The sequence below is a fragment of the Lonchura striata genome, chromosome 2, assembly GCF_046129695.1.
Source record: "Lonchura striata isolate bLonStr1 chromosome 2, bLonStr1.mat, whole genome shotgun sequence".
Classification (NCBI taxonomy): Eukaryota; Metazoa; Chordata; class Aves; order Passeriformes; family Estrildidae; genus Lonchura; species Lonchura striata.
In genome coordinates, this window is record NC_134604.1 from 109,774,783 (window position 1) to 109,797,153 (window position 22,371).

Below are 22,371 nucleotides of genomic sequence, written 5' to 3' on the forward strand. Positions count from 1 at the left end.
TGTAGTAACCCTTACTCCCTTATAAAATAATTTCCAGGGTAACAGGTGATTTATTGTCTTTTTTTTTTTCCAGGAGTTGATAGATGATTTCATCTTTCCAGCATCCAATGTTTATCTACAATACATGAGAAATGGAGAATTGCCTGCTGAGCAGGCCATACCAGTCTGTAGTTCACCAGCTACTATTAATGCTGGCTTTGAGCTCCTTGTTGCACTTGCAGTTGGATGTGTGCGAAATCTCAAACAGATAGTAGACACATTGACTGAAATGTATTACATAGGTACAGCAATCACTAGTATGTAATACTTTTTAATTCTCTATTTTCTACTCTTTAATGTATATATCATGTATAGGTTTTGTCTGTATTATCCACTGAACCAAATGCTGAGTTTTTTTGTTGATGGTTTGTGGCTGCTTTTAATGTTGCAAAATCAGTTTGCCAGTGTAGTCTTAGTTTTTCTTTATGCAGTAAATATACTGACTTGCATTCCACGGTTACATCCAAATTCCAGCCCCAGTCACAGCCTGACCCTTCCTGTCCCAATCTCTTAAGTACTTCCCTCTGTCCACACCAGCTCCCAGGAACCTATTCTGTCTGTATCTTCTACTTCTGTCTCACCATAACAGGCTCTTGCTAACTAATCCCAGAGCCTCAACAGGTATCTTCAGTTTAGTTTTAGAGCCAGTTTCTTGGTTGCTCATATGATTTGTCATCATTGTCCACACACAGACACAGTTCCTCTGTCCTGCTTCTCTTTTTAGTTCTGAATTCATTCTCTCCTTTTTCAGGCTCATTTTTGACCTTGTCTCAGTACAGCTCTGCACTGAAAGAACTTTCTCCCTCTCACTGGGGAAAGGTTGTAGTGTTTGCTGTGTGTTCAAAAACTTGCAAATGTTAGTGTTTCAAAAGCCAATAGTCAAATGAAACTTGGGCTGATTTTCACAACAATGGCAAAAGGCTTGTTTTTGGCACAGATTATTGTTGTCATAAAAAAAGCATTTCTTAAAAGTGATCAAGCAGGAGGATATTTTCTCCAGCTCTAAAGGGAAACTGAAACCATTCTGCTGTAATATTAACAAAGGGAAAGGGGGAAAAAAATCAAAAACCACCAAACAAAATCCAAACACCATCAAACCAAGGAAACCCAGGCTCATATGATGAGAAAGGCTGGGAGAGTTGGCGTTATTCAACCTGGAGATGGGAAGCTTACAGGGGTACCTTATTGTGACCTTCATTACTTAAAAATGGCCAATAAGAAAGATGGAGAAAAAGATTTGTACCAGGCCTTGTAGTTACAGGACAAGAGGCAGTGATTTTAAACTTGAGAATAGAATTAGATTGGACACAAGGGAAAAATTCTTCACTGTGAGAATGCTGATACACTGGAACAGGTTGCCCAGTTGTGGATGCCTCATCCCAGAAGTGTTCCAGGCAAGGTTGGATGGGGCCCTGAGCAATCTGGTCTAGTGGAAGATACCCTGGCCCATGGCAGGGAGTTGGACGAGATGATCTTTTAAAGGTCCTTCCAACCTAAACCATTGAGTGATTTAACAGATGTTTAAATTCATAGAGTTGAGCCAAAACCATAAGCAACTAAAAATAGTATCCAGAAGTGGAAATTGTCCACTCCCTCTCAGATTGTCAGAGCTACTTGCTTGTATGGTGCTATCAGTGAGTCACTCTTCCTGTTCAGTTCCATCTCAGATGAATTAATTAAAAGGGCAGCTTTATGGTGTTCCCCTCTGCCTCATCCTTCTTCCTTCACCCTTTTCTGTTGGGAAGTACTGTACTTCTTACCACCTCACAATTAGGGGGATTTCATGGCATTCGCTTCCATTGAGGTGTTTGATAAGCACAACAGAACACCAGATCTCTGTGGTATGTCAGAAGAGAGAACACGTGTGAACTGTGCATAGTCTGGGATTCATATACCAAATCTGCTTGTAAATAAATATGCATGCTCTCTTATATCAGAATTTCTTGTGTTAAACTACAGACAGAACAACAGGTTACCTTAGGTGATAGTAAATGTTCTTGAAGAGATCTGAGGGACCTGAAAGAGAAGACTCAGGAGGAAAAAATATATATCAAGTTATATAGATAGCACTTGCTAAAACGGTTTCCCATCCTGGCAAGAAGAAGCGAGGCTTAAGTGAAATTCTATACTTTTTTTAAGGATTGTAAATTTTTTAGAGTGGTATAATTTTTGGAAGGTATAAATTGGTTATATTCCATATTCATTCAGCTGAATTTTTCAGCTAAGAAACTTGCTGGTATTGAGGAAAGATTTCTGTTTCATGTATAAATTGGCTAAATTTTTGCCTGACCACCTCTTTAGTTATGCAGTAGAAGAAAATGTTACAATAAGATTACAGATAGAACTGTCCTTCATAGAAATTGTGTTAATTTTAGCAAAAGCAAATTTTCTTATGGAACATTGTTTTTTATTAAATTGCAGTATGATACAAACTAAGAATAATTTTATGCAACTGCTCTTTGTACTGCATTGATGCCCTCTTTATTTTACAACAAAACAGTTCCCTGACCACTTTGTGCTGTTTCCTCTTAGCTTGTGAAGCGCTCACAGAATGGGAATATCTGCCACCTGTTGGGCCTCGGCCACCAAAGGGATTTGTGGGACTGAAAAATGCTGGTGCCACTTGTTACATGAATTCTGTCATTCAGCAGCTGTACATGATTCCAGCCATCAGGAATGGGATTCTTGCAATAGAAGGCACAGGCAGTGATGTAGATGATGACATGTCTGGGGATGAAAAGCAGGACAATGAGGTAAATTTAATTATATAAAATAACTTAATCTTTAAATTGTTATTACTTTTTTAAATGAAAAGGTTATAATAAATTTCAGTTGCTACTTAATCACTTTGATTTCCACTGATACCTCTGGGGAAACTGGGATAATATTTCATACTTGAATAGATTCACTGCCAGAGGGCCACCTCAGAAGATCCATGTGGCAGGGTTGGCAGAATTCCTTCTCAGACATTTCTACTGGAGAGCACTATACCTTATTCCTGCCACCACAACTTTGTTCATGCAAACAAAGACAGTATTTGGGTTTTCAGCTGAGTATGAAGCACCTTAGCTTGTCAAATTAAACAAAGGAGTAACTATTAGACAGCTACATCTGAAAGTGAATTGCACAAATTTTCTGCTTTTCAGAGCAATGTTGACCCACGAGATGATGTCTTTGGTTATCCACATCAGTATGAAGATAAACCAGCACTGAGCAAAACTGAAGATAGAAAAGAATACAATATTGGAGTTTTGAGGCATCTCCAAGTAATTTTTGGCCATTTAGCAGCTTCCAGGCTACAGTACTATGTACCAAGAGGGTTTTGGAAACAGTTCAGGTAAGTAGAAAATTGAGCATTGATGTTGGTTCACTGGATCACTGAAGTGCAACAAAAATAATCACAGTAGAATGGCAATGATGTAAAGTGTAAATTAGCAGAAGCTCTATCTGCCTTTTCACCATTCTGTAGAAGTCTGTTAATAAACGAAATAATAATAATAAACTAAAGTTTACAGCAGGGTGATTCAAATTTTAGCAGTTTTTGATAGTGAGACTTCAAATTAAGTATGAAATTATACACAAGAGCTTGTTTCTACTTACCAGAAAGTGTCATGGTCACAACAACAGATAGTGTAGTACATCAAAACCCAGCAGTTTGACTCTTTAAGGAGGAGGGGTTAGGAGCTTGAACAGTATTTTTTTCCAAAATAAATTGTTGGCAAACAAAACAAAAACTATTTGACAAAATGTGCTTTCATTTTCAGACTCTGGGGTGAACCTGTAAATCTACGTGAACAACACGATGCTTTAGAATTTTTTAATTCGTTGGTGGACAGTTTAGATGAAGCTTTAAAAGCTTTGGGCCATCCAGCAATGTTAAGTAAAGTTTTAGGAGGGTCCTTTGCTGATCAGAAGATTTGTCAAGGATGCCCGCATCGGTAAGTGTTGAAGATTTAAATATTTTTTTAATAGAAAAACAACCCATGTTTGTGTCTTTATAAAAGTAATTAGGGTCAAGAGTGGGCTTTTTGTGTTGGTTTCTTAAGCTAATAGATTTTGCTGCCTTGTTTTTTCTACAGCTGAACATTCATTTGTCTACAAGTGCCTTGTACTTAATCATTATTGTTTCTATTTCATAGATTGTATGTGAAACATTGTGTATTGATCAAGACAGGAAAAGATTATGCTTTTTCACATTTAAAGTGAAAACAATTGTAGAGACCAAATGCAATGTAGAAAGTTTTAGTACCAGGCCAACAATTGTTGCTGTCTTTGGTTTTCCATAATGTGTGTTTAGAGCTGAGCCAAGCAGAAATCTTCAGTTCCAATGAGTAAAACTGTTCATACTCACCATGGAACCTGTAATTAAGGATAGTGGTGTAGAAAGTTCATCTTTTTTTCTGAAGACTTCTGCTGTATTTGTAGTTAACTTTAAATGTGAATACTGAAATTCAGTTTTGTAGAAGGCACGTAGAAACCACCTATGCCAAATCAGACTGAAAGTCTGTAGCTCGCTGTTTTGATGATAAATGAAGGAATAGAACTTAGTATTGTAAAGTTGTAATTCCCCAGACTTTTTAATTTATCTCTCTTTTTGTGATGGATGATTGCATGCAAAATTCAGGATGGCTTAATGATGAACTTAATCTTTTTAGCATTTGGCTTTTTTTTATTATTGTGTTTATTTCTGTCACTATCAGTTAGCCTTCTTACTGTTCAGTTCATGTATGATTCTTTAACAGTACATATCTCTGTACATTGCTATTGCAAATTCTCTTTATTTTGAAAGCTGACCATTTCCTTTAACCTCCAGTTAGCAATTAAAATACTGGAAAAAATTATACAAATGGATTTTATTGTGGTAATTTTTCAACTTCAGTGACCTAATGTATGAATAAGAATAATTTGTAAGGTGAGCATCATAGGTTTCATGGGTTACAATGAGTGACTGGAAGTGAGTTGAAATACTGCAAGGTAAAATGATAGCACTGATTTCACCTTACATGCAATGGGAAATTAAATGGCAGATCCAGACAGCAACAGGAGTTACCATTCATTCCTGATATTATGTATTATCCTGAAGTATTTCTGTGTTTTTTGAACTCTACTGGATTTGCATAATGTTACTTATTAATAAAAATATAGTTTAGGGAGAAGAGAACTGATAGTAACTAAACTGTGGATTCGTGTATGGCAAATTAGCAGCCTTTCTATATTTTTTGTAAGCTATTTATTGGATGAATGAATATTGCTGTTGGTTGAAGTGTTTCTAAATATTTATTTATTCAGCCTTTGAATGCTTGATTGCATATCAGGGAAACAAGCCCTTCAGGGTTACACTGGAATAGATGTGGCTTTTTAAATTTATTCATCACTTCTTTATCTTTAAAAACAAAAAGTTGTTTCCAGGATGTATCAACTGGTTGTCTCTCAAGCACTCGTGGTTCATTGCTAAAGATTTGTTTGTAGATTATATTCAGAACACAGTGTCAAAGCCAGTCATAAACATTCAAAGAGGTTTTATGAAGATGGTGATTCGAGGTTTTTCAGATGGAAAATAAAACGGCTTTTTGGTTTTTGTTTGTTTGTTTGTTTTTGTTTTGTTTTTCTGAATTGGCATCTGTTTTGAATTACTGTGTTTAGGTGTGATGCAGTATTTGTGTTTATCACTCTAATTCCTGACCATAAAAATAAGGTGTACAGATACTATAATGTACTTGTAGGAAAGCTGCAGTTAAAAATAGTTTAGTTCTTTCACTGCTTACACACTGTAGCACATGATAGACGTAAAAAGTAGAACATATTCCTACCTTTCTTATACATTTATCTGTTAATTGCTAGGTACGAGTGTGAGGAATCCTTCACAACTCTGAATGTAGATATAAGGAATCACCAAAACCTTCTTGATTCTTTGGAGCAGTACGTTAAAGGAGATTTATTGGAAGGTGCAAATGCATATCATTGTGAAAAATGCAACAAAAAGGTAATATTCCTTATATATTAAATTGGTGTACAGCTGTGATGTTACAGCTGTACTAAATTCAGTCTTAGTTCATGTTTGGGGATAAAAGTCATCCTTTCATTACTCAGTTTGGTATTTGGTGAGAGTATGGAAATATGAGAGCTGGTAACTGTTCGTGTCCTTTCTTAGGTGGATACAGTGAAACGCTTGTTGATTAAGAAGTTGCCTCCAGTTCTTGCAATCCAGTTGAAACGATTTGATTATGACTGGGAAAGGGAATGTGCAATCAAATTCAATGATTATTTTGAATTTCCACGAGAACTGGACATGGAGCCTTACACAGTGGCAGGTGTAGCAAAATTGGAAGGGGATGATGTGAATCCTGAAAATCAGATAATACAGAATGAGCAGTCAGAAAATGAACACTCTGGGAGCACAAAATACAGACTTGTGGGTGTACTTGTGCACAGTGGCCAGGCCAGCGGTGGACATTACTACTCCTACATTATCCAGAGGAATGGTGGAGATGGTGAGAAGAACCGGTGGTACAAATTTGATGATGGAGATGTGACAGAGTGTAAAATGGATGACGACGAAGAGATGAAAAATCAGTGTTTTGGGGGCGAGTACATGGGCGAAGTGTTTGATCACATGATGAAGCGAATGTCCTACAGGCGCCAGAAGAGGTGGTGGAATGCTTACATTCTTTTTTACGAACGCATGGACACGATAGACAAGGACAATGAACTAATAAAATATATTTCAGAAATCGCTATCACCACTAAACCCCACCAGATTAAAATGCCCTCAGCCATCGAGCGAAGCGTGCGCAAGCAGAACGTGCAGTTCATGCACAATCGGATGCAGTACAGCCTGGAATATTTCCAGTTCATAAAGAAGTTGCTTACTTGTAATAGTGTCTACCTAAACCCTCCTCCAGGTTAGTATGGTAGTGTGATAATTATGGATTCATTTCTTGCAAGAAGAGTTTTGGTTTGTGTGGCCAAGGATTTATCTAGCCACTGAAAATTTGGTGTGTCCTGCTTTGAATACTCTTGTCCTTCTGCAGTTAAATACCTCTTGTTGAGTTGTTCATCTGTGATAACTCAGTTGCTGTACTAAATCAAGTTAAAATACTGAAGTTTGAGGGCTCTTTTGTTGAAAACAGTTCTCAGAAGTGAGATGCTGAATTTGTAAAAGATATATGTTAGCGTACAGGTACCTGTATTAAAGCTTACATTTTCACGTTACACGTTATAGAAGCTAAAGGCTATTTTGATCAAGTTTCTCCTAAAATTGGAACATCATATCAGCAAAACAGTAATCTGAAATCAGTTAAATTATTAAAAATTGCTTTTACTTTGTCTACATGTGAGTATTCTGATTTTTCTTTAGGACAAGATCATCTGTTGCCTGAAGCAGAAGAAATAACTATGATTAGTATTCAGCTTGCTGCTAGATTTCTCTTCACCACAGGATTTCATACAAAGAAAATAGTCCGTGGCCCTGCTAGTGATTGGTATTTTGTCTTTTAAAAACAATTACAGTTTTGGAAGTTTGATGTCTGTTAAAAGATTCCATTTAGTTAGTTACATGGTGAAGGTGAAAAGGGGCAAAAATTTTAATAGAAAATACTGGGAAGAATTTGAGCCTTAAAATATCCTGCTGATCTGAATAGCTTCAAATTTCATTTTCAGACACAGCTTAACTGTATTTTTGTCTGTCTTTTAAAAAGAATAAAAGAATGGACATTGTCACTAGCACAGAACCAACAGGTTATGTTTTCTCACAAATTCAGAATGGTTTTTACATTGTTTTAGTAGTTTTAAACAAAGCTCTTTACAAACCACTGTTGCAGCTTATATTTGAATTCTGTTCGTGAAACACGTGTAATAATCTTTGAGACACTGTTGGCAGAGTACTTTATGTACACTGCTACAGAGCCTGTAATTCAAGTCCACACTGACAAACAGTCCCATCTTACTCGTTTTAGTCCTTCTGCTGGTGAGAGGAGTGTGGGTTACTGCTGGTCAAATTGGAGAGAAAATCTGGTATTCATGGCCAGTAGTTTACCAGCTACTAGTAAGTAGCTGTGTAATACTGGCAAATTTAGGGTAGCTTAAGTTACTCCTTCTAAATTAAAAGATCAAGAAGAGTTCAGATATTCTTGCTGAAAGGACAGAGTAATGCAAGGCCCTCTTTGAAACAGATATTCTAGTCCTTGGGTATTGGTTTTTCATTTTGTGGGGTTTTTTAAGATCTCTAAATGAGACTATAAATTCTTGCTATGTTACTTATTTAGTTGTGTGTTGTTTACACAGCTTACGAAATCCACCTGTGTTCTCTGCTGCTCACCCTTTTCCCCATTTCCAGTACAGAGACAATGGTGGCTGCCAAAACAGGACCTGCTTTGAGGAGTAATTAGGGGGTATAATGCTATCTTAATTCTTATGGGTGATAGAAGTAAAATGCTACAGTTAAGTGTTAGGTTTTTAATTGAAGGATATCTTCCATATCATTTTGTGAACAAAAATGTTTGGGAATCACCTTTAATACATATTTTCTTCAAACTCTGCAAAAGAACATGTCTGCCAAAATTCCCTAATGTTTGCATTTGGTCATAACTGTGCTATCTCCTGTTTCAGGTATGATGCCCTGTGCATCCTGCTCCGTCACAGCAAGAATGTTCGCTTTTGGTTTGCACACAATGTCCTTTTTAACGTTTCAAACCGCTTCTCTGAGTATCTCCTGGAATGCCCCAGTGCAGAAGTGAGGGGTGCATTTGCAAAACTTATAGTATTTATTGCACATTTTTCATTGCAAGACGGACCATGTCAATCACCTTTTGCCTCTCCTGGACCTTCCAGTCAGGTATTTAATTTTCTAATGAAAAGCCTTTGAAACTTATTCTTGCTTCTTCATGATAAGCATTTAATATAAAGTAAAACTCTGGAGCAGATGCATCAGTGTTGGCTGTACAGCCCATTTTGCACCACAAAACAGAATGTAACTCAACCAGTTAAGAGAACTGCTGTCACAGGTCTCAGTTTCCCCTCATTTGTAAATCTCTGTGAAAGCTCAGTGAGAGCTTTGAGCTGGGAGTGTGAAATCTTAAAAAAAAAAAAAGTCGTTATTTTAGTGAAGTAATGTCTCAGGAAGTAAACATTTGATTTTATTTATAACTGTAAGCAAACAAACTCCAACAAACAAATACACTAACCTGAAAACCTGCAGGAGTTCCCTAAGTTTTAATTGCATGTATCTTGCAACAGTGAAATTGTCAAAAATAGTAACTTAGTGTAGGAGTAGACAGTGAATTGTCTGATTTTGCACGCACACAACAAAAAAAAGCTTACAGCTTATTGTGATACTTGTGATAACAGTGTTAAAAAGATCAACTTTTTTGAGCCTTTGCTTTGTCATGTTTTAATGTCTCGTTTTGCTTACATAGTCCCATTTACCTTCTCAGAATGTTTTCACTACTGTGTCCAGCCAAAGAATTTGTTAAGAATTAAGTTGAAGCTCCATAGACTTAGGAAGTGTTTTGTATTGCGAGGTATTTGAGATATACCTGTAGAGGTGATTTGGTTGTCTCAGTCTAAAAAGTTAATAGTGGAATTGTATGTGTGTTTCTTGAGTATTTAGGCTATTGGAAAAAATGATCTGCTTTGAAAAAAGCCCAGTTTTTCCAATCTGCTATTGGAAAAAAAGCCCAGTTAAAAGTTTCTGTAGCTATAATTTCTTGGACTTAGATGGTATTGAGTGATGGGAGTCTTACTCCCTGTCTGTGTCTTTTTGTCCGCGTGAGACACTCAAGACTGACCAACTGCTGGTACTTTGGAGCTTGTATAAATCCCATTTATTTTAACCAGTTCTGTTCTCTGTCATAGTAAAAAGTAGAAACTAAATAAAAATATGATAGATTCAGCCACTAACAGTAGAACTTGTTTCTTTCTGCAGGCTTATGATAACTTAAGTTTAAGTGATCACTTACTGAGGGCGGTACTGAATCTTCTAAGAAGGGAGGTATCCGAACACGGGCGCCACTTGCAGCAGTATTTCAATCTGTTTGTGATGTATGCCAATCTAGGTAAGCAAATTGCTATTACTGGCAACACTGTAATAAACTGGGACCTTATTGATGATCCACTTACAGAGATAACAGCAGGAGGATCCAGTTTTCCATCCTTAGGCAGATTGTTATTGTTCTGTGTCATATAAATGCTCCCTAGCATCTGTGTTCCTCCTCTTTGGAGTTTGGGGCTTCATCCCCAAACATCCCCCATTCCCTATCATCCATGGAAGATAAACATGAGAAGCTTGGAGCTGTAAAACAGTGTCCTGCTGAGAGAGGGTGGGGGTGAAACTTTATAAAATACTTGACTGTTGCTGTTTATCAGCTCATGCAGGAAGTAGACAATTTTAAAGGAATTTAATTTCCTATCTCTAAAATTAATCTAGACGATTGTGTGAATTTAATTACACCTGTAATGTCTATTGCTTTCATATATTTTGCCTACCAAAGCATTCTCTGTCTGGCAGGCTTCTGTCATGACACCAGAGTAGAATGAGTGTCATGGCAGAGAAGAGAGATGCAATTCTTCTGCTCCAACTTCTCTTTTCTTTCTCACTAGCTTTTCATAGTCAGCGCAGTTCAGGCCTCTCAGTAGGAGAGCACTCAGAGGCCAGATAGAAAAATATAATTTTATTTGTGAGTCTGATCATTATCGCAATATACCCTGCAGAGATAAAGCTGGAAATACTAATACAATAAGCAGTTGTCCTTGTCTTACTACTGTTACCTGAAGGCTTCTGTATGAGTGTAGAGTCTGTTCAGCAAAAACCACAATAACGTAATTCCTACATTCTGTGGAAAATATTAAATTGTCTGGCATTTTGAGAAATAAAATAGTAGATTGTTCACAAGAAAGTGAGCGGTCAGTTCTACAGAGGATGCAACTACACAAGTATCTAGCATAATCAGAAAAAATGCCCAGAAAACCCCAGTTACACTTCTCCTTATCAGCAAAATGGAAGGTAAGGCCCAGTTGTATTTCAGAATAAGAAAGACTTGGAAATGTATGAAAAATCGTTACTTTTAAGCAAAATAAGAAACAGAATGCAAGAAGGGATGTAGTGAATTTCCTGGTGAGTACTTGTGCAGTATGTGCATGGTATTCTTGCAGTAAAACCAGGTGTAGCTTTGGATTTTTTGGTTGGTTGGGATTTTGGAGGTTTTCTTATTTATTTTGTCACTTAATTTGCAGTTATTACATCGTGTGGCACAGTAAAAAAATGTCTTAAGTTTGTGATTGATGTATCTAGGACATGACTGAAAATTAACAAAATACACTGTGGGGGTTGGTTTTCCTATCCTGGGCCTCACAATAAAAGGATTCATTTATTGTCCAAAAGACTTCTCTGAGGTTTTACTATTAACACAGATGCTACTTGTGCATTGCTTAAGTGCTAATGAGCACTGTGAAGAAATGGTAGTAATTTACAACTGTCCTTCAATGTGATCTTTCAGCTGTATATAATTTTCTTGTGCATCTTTATTGATTTGATTATTTTTCCCTCAGAAGGTATAAATGAGGGTTTAATAAAACCCAACAACTCAAAAGTTATGAGTTATGTAAACTCTTATTATTTTTCTTTTTAAAAATTCTAAAAATATTTTCAGTACCAGAAACTAGATTTTTTTTTTCCCCTCCCTACCCCATAAAGGTGTAGCAGAGAAGACACAGCTTCTGAAACTAAATGTTCCTGCAACCTTCATGCTCGTGGCTCTGGATGAAGGTCCAGGCCCTCCAATTAAGTACCAGTATGCTGAGCTGGGGAAGCTGTACACTGTGGTGTCGCAGCTGATCCGCTGCTGCAACGTCTCATCACGGATGCAGTCTTCTATCAATGGTACAGTGAATCCTAAATTTGCTTTAGATCCATTGACTAAACCAGTAAATGTCTTTTTGTGCATGTTTAGCTATTATTTATAAAGTGGATCAGCTGGAAAAAGGTGTTCCTTTTATGTTTAGCAGCTACTTTCACTTAAAGAAACAAATCTGTTCGCCATAAGCAAAACTGATTTGTTATACTAAAAAGACCAAGACGGAAATTTGTTCTGTATTTTATTCCTTATTCCTTAAAAATATAGGGGAATAATTAGTAAAGTAGGAGGCTGTTCATTACAAAATAGTAATGCTTTTAGAATATTTAAGCCCATTGTAAAGAGTTGTCCAAAGATGTTTTTATCCTGAGTAGGTGATGAAAAATAGACTACAGAAATAATCTGTACAGGAGAAATGCTACAGCAGGTTTTGAGATAACTGATAGTGCTTAGCACTGAAGAGATGTTGCATTGTTTTGGATAGCTCTTGAATATGATTTGATGCTCGTTCACACTCAAGACAACAAACAGAAGCTAGAACTTCAATTTATAAAATATAAGAATCAGTTAGAAATTGATTAACCACAGTGTAAATCATTAACATTTCCAGTAGCTGAATAGAGTGCAGTTATTTTTGAGGAATGGTGACAGGATATTGGGCCATGTGGACTTTATAGCCTGTATCTGTACACGTTCTGCTAAGCATATTTTAGAAAAACCTAATTAGAAATCTGTAGAGAAGCTATTTAATGGGAAACTCATTACAGCTTGATGTGTCAGGCTATAAAGTCAATAGGCTAGACTGTGCTATAGCGAGATTAATGAACTGAAAATTTTACTGTGCTGTAATAAGCTTCAGAATCATGTGGCAATTTTGGCTGGGTTTTTATCCAGTGCATTACTTGAAGCTTAAACTGAAAAGATACTTTACCTGTAAAAATAGTTGTATATTCAATATATTCATAATACTGTACTAAAAATATTATTTCTATGAACTTTACTTTGACTACTAATTACAATTACTGTTTGCAAAATAAAGTTATTTTTTGCTTCAGCTTATGAAACTAGGAAAGTCCTCCCTAGTCTTCTGTGCGTCTTCAAACAATAACTCAAAACACTGCTAAATTTAGAAACATCAGGAGCAAATCAACATGCTTACACTACACAAAACAAAGCTGACTAAATAAGATACATTAATTACAAAAGTATATTTATTCTCTACACTCCAGAGATTCAAATGGGACTGCTCTAACATAGATACTCCCCTGAACACTTTTGCATTGTCTTGTGAAGTAAACAGACATCGTGTCCTTAAAATATGACTTGGGCTGTGTTACACAAGCAGTGAAGTAGATAAATGCAGGAGATAAGAGGGTTTCTCTGAGGAATCTCAGTGATTTCTCCTCTTGCATGTGAACATGTCTCCAGCTGTTCTGCTTTGATTGTCACTGCATAATCATATCAGAGAGGGAGAAGTAGCTCTCTCAGGCAGCAAGTGTCAAGCTTCATAAACATAAAAATTAGTTATTTCATACTATATTTTTTCAAAGAAAGTCAGCTGTTAAGGGAGGGTTTGTGTATTTTCTCCATTTGTATTTTTTGATGAGTTACACCAGTTTGTATTTTAGTGTCTACACTGAAGGTACTTCACCACCTTTTAATCTGCAATAACTGTTTGTTCCAGGTAATCCTCCACTTGCCAACCCTTATGGTGATCCTAATTTATCTCAGCCTATAATGGCACTTCAGCAGAACGTAGCAGACATTCTGTTTGTGAGAACTAGTTATGTAAAGAAAATTATTGAAGACTGCAGTAATTCTGAAGAGACCATCAAGTTGCTTCGTTTCTGCTGTTGGGAGAATCCTCAGTTCTCTTCCACAGTCCTCAGTGAACTACTTTGGCAGGTAAAAATAAAAAGCTAGAAGAAAGATGGGAATAAAAATATGAATGATTCTGCATTTATATGTAAGAATGTTGTATTAAATACTGAAGGGGTGCTTGATAAATAAATTTCCTCAAGATGGCATCCTCTGTCAGTATTTACAGTCTTAGGTCTGTACATCTTGTTGGAGCACTGTGGGAAGTGCTTTATGAATTTAGGGAAGCAATCAACCTTTAACGAATGATGTGTTAAGGGTGGAAAGTAGACTGAGGTGGTTTTTGTGTATTTCAAGAGCATCTGCTAAAGCTTGTTTTCTATCCATAAAAGAGATTTGTAGATGACAGGTACTTTCTTCAGCATAACATGCTTGGGGCTTCAGATCAACTGTGTCAGAAGGTCATAAAGACACATTTTGTCCTTTACAGAACCTACTGTATTTAAAAACAAAACAAATCAAATGAAATTGCAACCCACAAGATTCCTGATGACACTTTATAGAAAAGAAGTATTGTATTGTATTGAATCTTGAAACACCTTTTGATTAATTATGTTCTTATATTTCACTGTGTATGCTGCCTGCCTCAAAGAATGCTTTCTTGTGTTCTCTGCATTTTCACTTTTTAGGTTGCATATTCATATACATATGAGCTTCGTCCTTATTTGGATCTGCTTCTGCAAATCCTGTTAATTGAGGACTCTTGGCAAACTCACAGGTCAGTATTTCTCTGTCCTTTTATAATTCAATATTGTTCTGTACAGATTGTTTTTCCAGTGGTTCTGTTGCTAATCCTTTCATTAGGTTTGTTTTAAATATGTATTAAATCAAAATTCACAAATAAATCAGTTTTCTGTATTTTTGTCTGAAATGTTAAGTACAATTTTTAATATTAATTACTGTAGACAAGTTTGCTCTAAATCCCAGATTTCTCACATACAAGAGAATATGCTGTTTAGGTTAAGGTTATACTTCCCTGTGAAGTGCTCAGATTGATTCACAGAAACGTCCCCTTCAGGTGATATGACAGCCTGGGCTTGCTGAGGAGCATATCAGATACAGGAGTGGTACAAAGACACACATGGAGTGTGAATGTGGGAGGAGAGAATATTTCACATTTAGATATTCTCTTTATGATCACGTTTCAAGAGAATTGTAACTTCGGCATATTACATATTAATCAGTTGAAAACCTAATTTTTATATGTCTACAGAATAAAGCTTTTGAAAGGTATTAAAAATTTCAATTACTGCAAATACTTTATCTGAGAACAGTTAGTTTTTCAGAAGTTTAATATAAAAGTAGGTAAGATAACACAAATGTCATCAATGTGCATCAGTGTTGCAAAATGTTACTGTTTCATAATAAGCAGTTATAGGTAATATGGGATTTACTGAATCATTTCCAACTGTATCTCATAGGACATTTCAAATACTTTCAGTGAGAGCACATTTGTTGGGTATGGGAGTGGACTCCTGTCCTTAGCTGTGGAAGCAGACTGCTCATTTAGAATGTTACCAATTGCCTGGGCTTATTTTAGGAGGAACTCAAAGGAGATGATGGTCTGGCTTAACCACACTCCAAAATATGACTGAGTTGTAGGGATTTGGTAATTTTTTTATGGGATTTGCTATGCGTATATAATGCAGTTTGCTTATATTACCTTCTTGATAAACAAATAATTCCATTAAGTAAATCCACAGAATGCTGGAGGATGGGCATACTTTAATAGATATGAAGTAAAATAATGGATTTTTGGGGTAGAACTATAGGTGAGAAATCATGGAAGTGGCAGTTGGGGAAATGCTGTATTTGGGAATAGCAGGGTATGAAGGAGGTGGAATGTTGTGGGGTGGCTTCCCTGGAGAAGTACTTCACTCCATGTGCCATTGCAATGTCAGGAGTAGCGCTGCTCCCTGGAATAGTGTTAGGTTTCCACAGGATATTAAATGGCCAGCTCCAGTCATCCACTACTTCTTGCTGCCACCTCTGGCCTTAGCTTCAAGTACTTGTCTCTGTCCTGTTCTTGGTTTTGCTGTGATAATCTAAGATTTTTAATGATTTTTATCTTCTCTTCCAATAAAAAAACCCAAAACCCAACGAACCACCACAAAACAGTGAAATTGTCCATTGGAAATTGTCTTGTAACTCCTGAAAAATGAGTCTGATCTGACCCTGGGCAGTGTGTCCCTTGGAGCTCTGGTGTGTGTCCTCTGGTACTGCAGGATCACTGCTGCTGGCCCTTGGCATCAGACCCACTCTCTTAAATTTCTCTTGATTTGACAGGTTCAAGTGCCAATTTTGGAATGGTGCGAGTGCCATTAAATGAAATTAACTGAAGTAAAGCTCATCATTGCTTTACAGATGGAGCCTGGGCTGACAGATGCCAGGGCTGTGAGGAAAGAGGGCAGTTGCTTTCCCTGCCATGAGTGTAGCTCTTTAAGACACCGGTGTGGGTTCTGTGCCCCCTCTGACTTTTTTTCAAAGCCAAAAGTATGTCAGTTCTCAGTTTTTGCATAGTTAAAAGGTAGTAATTAATTCCTCTGCCCTGTTCAAGAGCAGAAGGCACAGAAACTGGGTTTAGTTCCAGGGAATGACCAAGTCCGTTATCCCATGCACAAATATGTACTACTCATTCCCCTTCAGAGGAACTGCATGTAAAAGGGTGTATTTAAGAAGCATGATTGAGTGTAAACCATTCTGTTAAGGATTTACCTGTCCCAATTCTGTAAAGACCTACTGGGTTAACAGGGCTCATTTGTAAGTGCAGTAGATACTTCAGTAATAAAATTGAACTATTAAAGTTGATTACTGTGACTAGAATTAATCATACTTATATTTTGTATGTATCTTGTTCAGTTATATTTTTAGCATATTTGGTAATTTTAAGAGTAAGTTATATATATGACATGTCAGGTTAATTTTCTGATTTTTAAAAAAACCTCTTGACTAACACCAGAAGTCAGAACATCAACTATCCCTTTTGTAATTACATTGTATATAGACCCTTACTTGAAATGCTAAACTCTTTAACACTTAAAGTTTTGTTGTTGTTTTTGTTTTTTTCTAGGATTCACAATGCACTTAAGGGAATCCCAGATGACAGGGATGGACTCTTTGACACCATTCAGCGCTCAAAGAATCATTACCAGAAAAGAGCTTACCAGTGTATAAAGTGCATGGTAGCTCTCTTCAGCAACTGCCCTGTAGCTTACCAGATCCTTCAGGTGATACCTTTTATTCTGTTTCTTGCTGCTTTTTTCCTATTTCCGTGTTAAAAAAAAAAAAAAAAAAAAAAAACAAAAACAAAGCAACAAAAAAACAAGTCCCACCATTATTCAGTTTTTAACACCTCAATTAAATTACACCTTCCAGGGGCAACTCATTTGAACCTTCTGTATGAGAAGGTCAGTATAAGGGATTGAAGGCAATCTGGTTAAATTCACACTAATTTGCAGCTGTGATGGAGCTGAAAATCTGAAGACTTCATTTCAAATTTTAAGTTTTCTTTGGGAAAAAAAAGGATATTTGTGACTCCTTTAAAGAGCAGCAGATGGGTTGGTGGTCTCTGACAGCTGATTTATAGGAAAGGAAAAATACTTCTGTTTTCAAGAACAGAGGAAATAATTGTGAATGGTTCATTTTTCCATCTGCAGAGCAATGGAGATTTGAAGAGGAAATGGACCTGGGCAGTGGAATGGCTTGGAGACGAGCTGGAGCGTAGACCATACACTGGCAATCCCCAATACACCTACAATAATTGGTCTCCACCAATACAGAGCAATGAAACATCAAATGGCTACTTCCTAGAGAGATCACACAGTGCTAGAATGACTCTTGCAAAGGCTTGTGAACTCTGCCCAGAGGAGGTAAAGAATTAATTTGACTTTCAGTTAAGAAATTGAGTAAATGCTTCTGTAAATAATTAACCATAGAAACAGTCTCCACTCATTTAAGAGGGAACACATTTCATATGGATTTTTATTTTTCAATTTTTATTACTGTTCCTGTAGACATCTGTCACTTAGAGAATTAACAGTATAAAATTGAAATTGTCCATTTGAAGTAGATTATGAATGGGTCTGTATTTCCAGTAATACATTGATAGAGGGAATTTTTATTTAGTACAATACAAACTGTAGGTGACAGGGTGGGGTGGAATTTTTCTCTGAATGTCTAAAATATGACTCTAGCATGACTGAAACAATCATTTGCACATAGAATTGGTTTGGACTAAAATAACTGTAATATGTTTTTAAAAAGTAAATTAAATGGGCTGTTTCAAACTTTAGGAACCAGATGATCCTGATGCCCCAGATGAACATGAGTCTTCTCCACCTGAAGATGCCCCACTGTATCCCCATTCACCTGGTTCCCAGTATCAACAGGTAAAAGCTCTGAGTTGAACTATTAATTCAGAGTTTCAGGTTTGCTTTCTTAGCATTTATGGTGGCTTAAATGATAGACATTTAGCCAGGAGCATGTTATTGTCAGATACCATGTTTGGAGGAATAAAGGCACACCTCCATTTCACCAGGGGCAGTTGCACCATCAGAGCTTCAGGTGAGAATTTTATCAGATCAGGGATTAATCATCCACAGAAAGAGCAGAGAGATTGATGTAATCACAGCCTAGTGCATACTGAATTTGATTCTGTTATATTTATTGACATTGATAATATTTTGTGAGGTGCTTTGTTGTTTTTAAATATAAAATCAAGTCTCAAGGCCTGAATTTGGATAAGTGGAAGGCTTTTGGAAAAAAAAGTGGATGGCTTTGTGGCCATGTAACTCATGCTATGAACAGTGATCTCTAAATCTTAAGTACATATAAAATCCAAATCTATTTTTATGTTAAATGACTGCTTTGTTAATACTTTGCAGTGGAAAGTCAGATCTGGAAGAAATCATAACCAGGGTCTTCTTATTGAATTGACTGAATTATTGGATCCCTCATTTAATTGCCATATTTTGTTCCAATTAATTTTGTATATTCCAAATCTGCTAATTTAATTTCCTTTCCTGCCCAAATCCATTTCCCCTCCATCTTGCTTTCCTTACTTGATGTTCTCAGCAGAGCAGTTGGTAAGTCATGCAGATTTTCCCAACTCCTTCCTGAGCTCCTGAGTTCAGACACATTCCCTAACCTCACCATTGCCCTTGTCATGTGTTCACTTTCTTGCAAGAGATAGCATTTCTCACTAACACACACCCAATCCTCATGCTCTTGGTTTCTCCACAAACTGCAAAACAGGGATAAATGAGGTGGTTTTGTTTGCTGGATCTGTCTGTGACTTTTTAAATTGGGGCAGAGCATTTGCAGAAAACTGCTGGTCTAGATTTCATTCAGTTCTGTGACATTGAGGTTTCCCCCTTAAAAATTAAAGTATGCTGCATAAACAAAGGTTTGCTCTTCCCATTGTTTTAGGAAAAAAAAGTCAGCTGGTTGAATCTGTTAATAAAATATGTGCACAGTGTAATGTGGCAGCACATAGGCAACCTCTCTTGGTCTCCTTTTTTCCTTTCTTGCTGCTTTTGCTTTGCATGTAAATGTTTGTGATTCAAAAACTGAGATTACTGTTTCAACTGATTATTTTATCTTTACAATTTTAAAGTTTGTTTCCCTTGTATGTAAATTTTCAAGGTAAGTGAAAGGTGTGAATCAGAGGAATGAAGCAGCTGAGATGTGTGTTCATATGATGTAATCACACGAGAAGTTGGTGTGCTTGAGGATATTTCCCATGGTCTGAGGGGAAAGGGAGAAAGCAGGGAGTCAGGAGACAGCCCGCAGGGTTAAATCCCTTTGAAATGTGTGTGCTTTGTTGCAGAATAACCACGTGCATGGACAGCCATATACGGGCCCGGCAGCACATCATATGAACAACCCTCAGCGAACTGGCCAACGAGCACAAGAAAACTACGAAGGCAGTGAAGAAGTTTCCCCGCCTCAGACAAAAGATTAGTGAAATGCACATAATCAGTTAACTTGCTCCATCAAGACTGTGCACCCAGGCCTTACAGTCCAACTTTTCTCTGTGTCTGGCTAATATTTAAAACTAGAAAAACTATTCCTAATCAACATGGAGTGGAGAGTCTATTCACTGTCTTATCTGCAGAAAATTGCTGTCAATATATAACCCGCCTGCAGTGGAAAGTGTATAGTGTTTTGTAATAAATGGCCTGATGCTAATGTGTAAATGGCAAAGGTGTATATAGTATATTAATGTTTGACTGTTAATTCTTGAGCAAGAAACATTTTTTTTTGTCTTGATGAGACTCACAGATCTACAAAAACAAAAAAAATAATTTCTTGATATATCTGCTGCGCTCTGCAACCAGTGTTGCCTGCCTCATGGCAGTTGGATCAACTCCTTTACGAAAAAGCCTATCCATGTCAACCACAAAAATAGTTTCATGTTAATTCTTTGCCACTGGAGTCGATTTTACTATGAGCAACGTAATGGCTGGTAACCTTTTAATTATTTGGTTGATGTGGAAAATTGGTGATGTAACATTGTTTCTAGATCTTTTTTCATTGCCTTTTTCATTCTGGTATTAGGTTAATCACTTTGAAGCTATAGTTATGCTGTAACATTTAGCATGGCTTCACACCAAGTTAGTGTAGCCAATGAGGGAAAAAAAAAAAAAAAAACAAGCGTGACTGCAGTTGTCCCAATGTGACAACTGTATTGCTCAGAACTTTTTCTTCTTACACCTAGACTATAAAATGGGGAGGGAAAATGTGACAAACAAGTGGTTTTCAGTTTCACATATGTTCCTCACATCTGATGTTTGACAGTTCTCTCTCTGGGTGGGATAAAGAACACTTAGTTTTCAGTAATAGGAATTTAAAAGATTTAAAACAAATATGCAAAAATTTGCTATGCCAGGATGCCTGGAGCATAATAGACTGTATTTGGTGTGCTTGTTTTGTTTCTTTGGTAGAGCTTATTAGATAAACTTCTAACACTTTCCTTCTACTGCATCCCAGTGAAGTGGAAGTCAACAAAATCACAGAGTACTTGTGAGTGCCACTGCACCAAGTTAACTTGCTGGTTTCTGCTCGTTCACAGTTCTACTTGAAAGCGAGAATTGTCTTAGCTCTTTATCCATTATACAGAAAATCTTAACATTAGAAGCAGGGTTTAAATATAAAAAAAACTACTCGTTAGTCAAATACAATTCTGAGGTATCTCTATTCCAGAACAAACATTTGTTTAAAGACTTAAAGAAACGCATCAGTAAATACTGTATTTAAATGAAAATTGGTAACTTGAATGTGTGTAATTTTTTTGGAACCTGTCTAAAAACCAAATACCCCTGCAAAACAGATACAGCCCACCCTATACTATTTAAATATTTTGCTGTTTTATTTTATAGAAATTATTTTGCTGAATTCACAAATAGAATTTGATTTAAGAAGAATGTTTTGTCCTGTGGTGTGTGTTGTTTTTTGGGGTTTTGTTTTTTAATGGACTGCACAGAAAGGTGAATTCTGTGCAGTGGCACTATGCTGAATTCTGGAACAACAGTCACATTGAGATTCTGTGCACAAAAAAAAAATTGGCCCTCAAGAATAAAATAATCAGGACAATTACACTGTAAAAGTTTCTTAATGTGATTTATCTTGTACTTTTTGTATGTTTTTATATATACATATATATATTTAAGAGCACAAGCTTGATGGTGTTTTTTACAAATGAGTTGATAGAAACAAAGCTGCTTATCAAATTAAAGGTCTGTAGTTTTGAAATGAACAATGGAAAATTCAGTCCAAGTGCATTCTTAGGCATTCAGTGTAAGGGAGAGACACAGAAGATTTTTGAATATGCTGTGTAGCAATGATCACTTTTATGCTTCCATGTTTTTCCTAGTGCTCAAGTTAATTCAGATTTTCTTCATAGTTTTTTAGTAATACCATTTTACCTGGATTTAGTAAATTTGGATAACGTATTCCCATTTATGTTTGGGGATGCTTGTTGGAGGTTTTAACTACAAAAATTCTACCCTGAGTTCTCAAGTTGAAATATTTATTTGGACCAGTAATTGTTAAACAGGCTATCTCAGAGGCGATTATTACGTATTTTGTACTACATAGGTAAAATATATAATGTGCTAGTTCAGCCTTGCCAAATGTGTTTGCTTTTAATAGTGCAATGATTGTAGAGACATGTCAAACCTGTGACACTTTAAGGCTGTGGCTTTCTCCAGCCATACCCAGCCCTGCCCCAGAATTGGGAATGGCTGCTGTGGCAGTTGTTTTCCAGGCAGCAAACTGAGGATATTTTGCATCTTTGTGACATGAAGAAGGGTAAACCCATATTGTTTGCTGCAGCTGTTGCTTTTCAAACAGGCAGCTCCAGTGTAAGGTGCAATGTTTTCTTCACTCTGGGCAAAATCATTTTGAATTGTACTTCTTAACAACTGCTGTATAAGCAAAAAGTTTGATATGCACGTTTCTGTCGCAGCATTTTGGCAGGTGACTTCAGGCGATGCACCTGGCGATACCTCGTTGGTGATGGCACACTCTAAAGCAGTACCCCTCAAAGTGCCTAAAGATTTAACTCCCCCATCACTGATTTCAGTCCTGTTTTCTGTTTAGAACA

General features: G+C 36.7%; 1 protein-coding gene across 2 annotated transcripts in view; it reads left to right on the forward strand.

Annotated features, from left to right (window-relative positions):
* The window catches only part of USP9X (ubiquitin specific peptidase 9 X-linked), a 95,945-nt gene extending 74,755 nt beyond the window's left edge, over positions 1 to 21,190 (forward strand). Inside the window, exons 30-45 of one of the 2 annotated variants that reach the window (XM_021546153.3) lie at positions 74 to 296; positions 2,572 to 2,792; positions 3,186 to 3,376; positions 3,804 to 3,977; positions 5,881 to 6,022; positions 6,191 to 6,941; positions 7,397 to 7,520; positions 8,647 to 8,872; positions 9,962 to 10,091; positions 11,729 to 11,914; positions 13,573 to 13,793; positions 14,396 to 14,484; positions 16,837 to 16,993; positions 17,423 to 17,635; positions 18,059 to 18,154; positions 19,594 to 21,190. In XM_021546153.3, the coding sequence (XP_021401828.1) occupies positions 74 to 296; positions 2,572 to 2,792; positions 3,186 to 3,376; positions 3,804 to 3,977; positions 5,881 to 6,022; positions 6,191 to 6,941; positions 7,397 to 7,520; positions 8,647 to 8,872; positions 9,962 to 10,091; positions 11,729 to 11,914; positions 13,573 to 13,793; positions 14,396 to 14,484; positions 16,837 to 16,993; positions 17,423 to 17,635; positions 18,059 to 18,154; positions 19,594 to 19,728 (3,279 nt within the window). In that variant the 3' untranslated portion in view covers positions 19,729 to 21,190. The remainder of the gene's footprint in view (positions 1 to 73; positions 297 to 2,571; positions 2,793 to 3,185; positions 3,377 to 3,803; positions 3,978 to 5,880; positions 6,023 to 6,190; positions 6,942 to 7,396; positions 7,521 to 8,646; positions 8,873 to 9,961; positions 10,092 to 11,728; positions 11,915 to 13,572; positions 13,794 to 14,395; positions 14,485 to 16,836; positions 16,994 to 17,422; positions 17,636 to 18,058; positions 18,155 to 19,593) is intronic. The other variant, XM_021546155.3, reaches the window with a different exon arrangement.
* Positions 21,191 to 22,371: the final 1,181 nt, after the last annotated feature.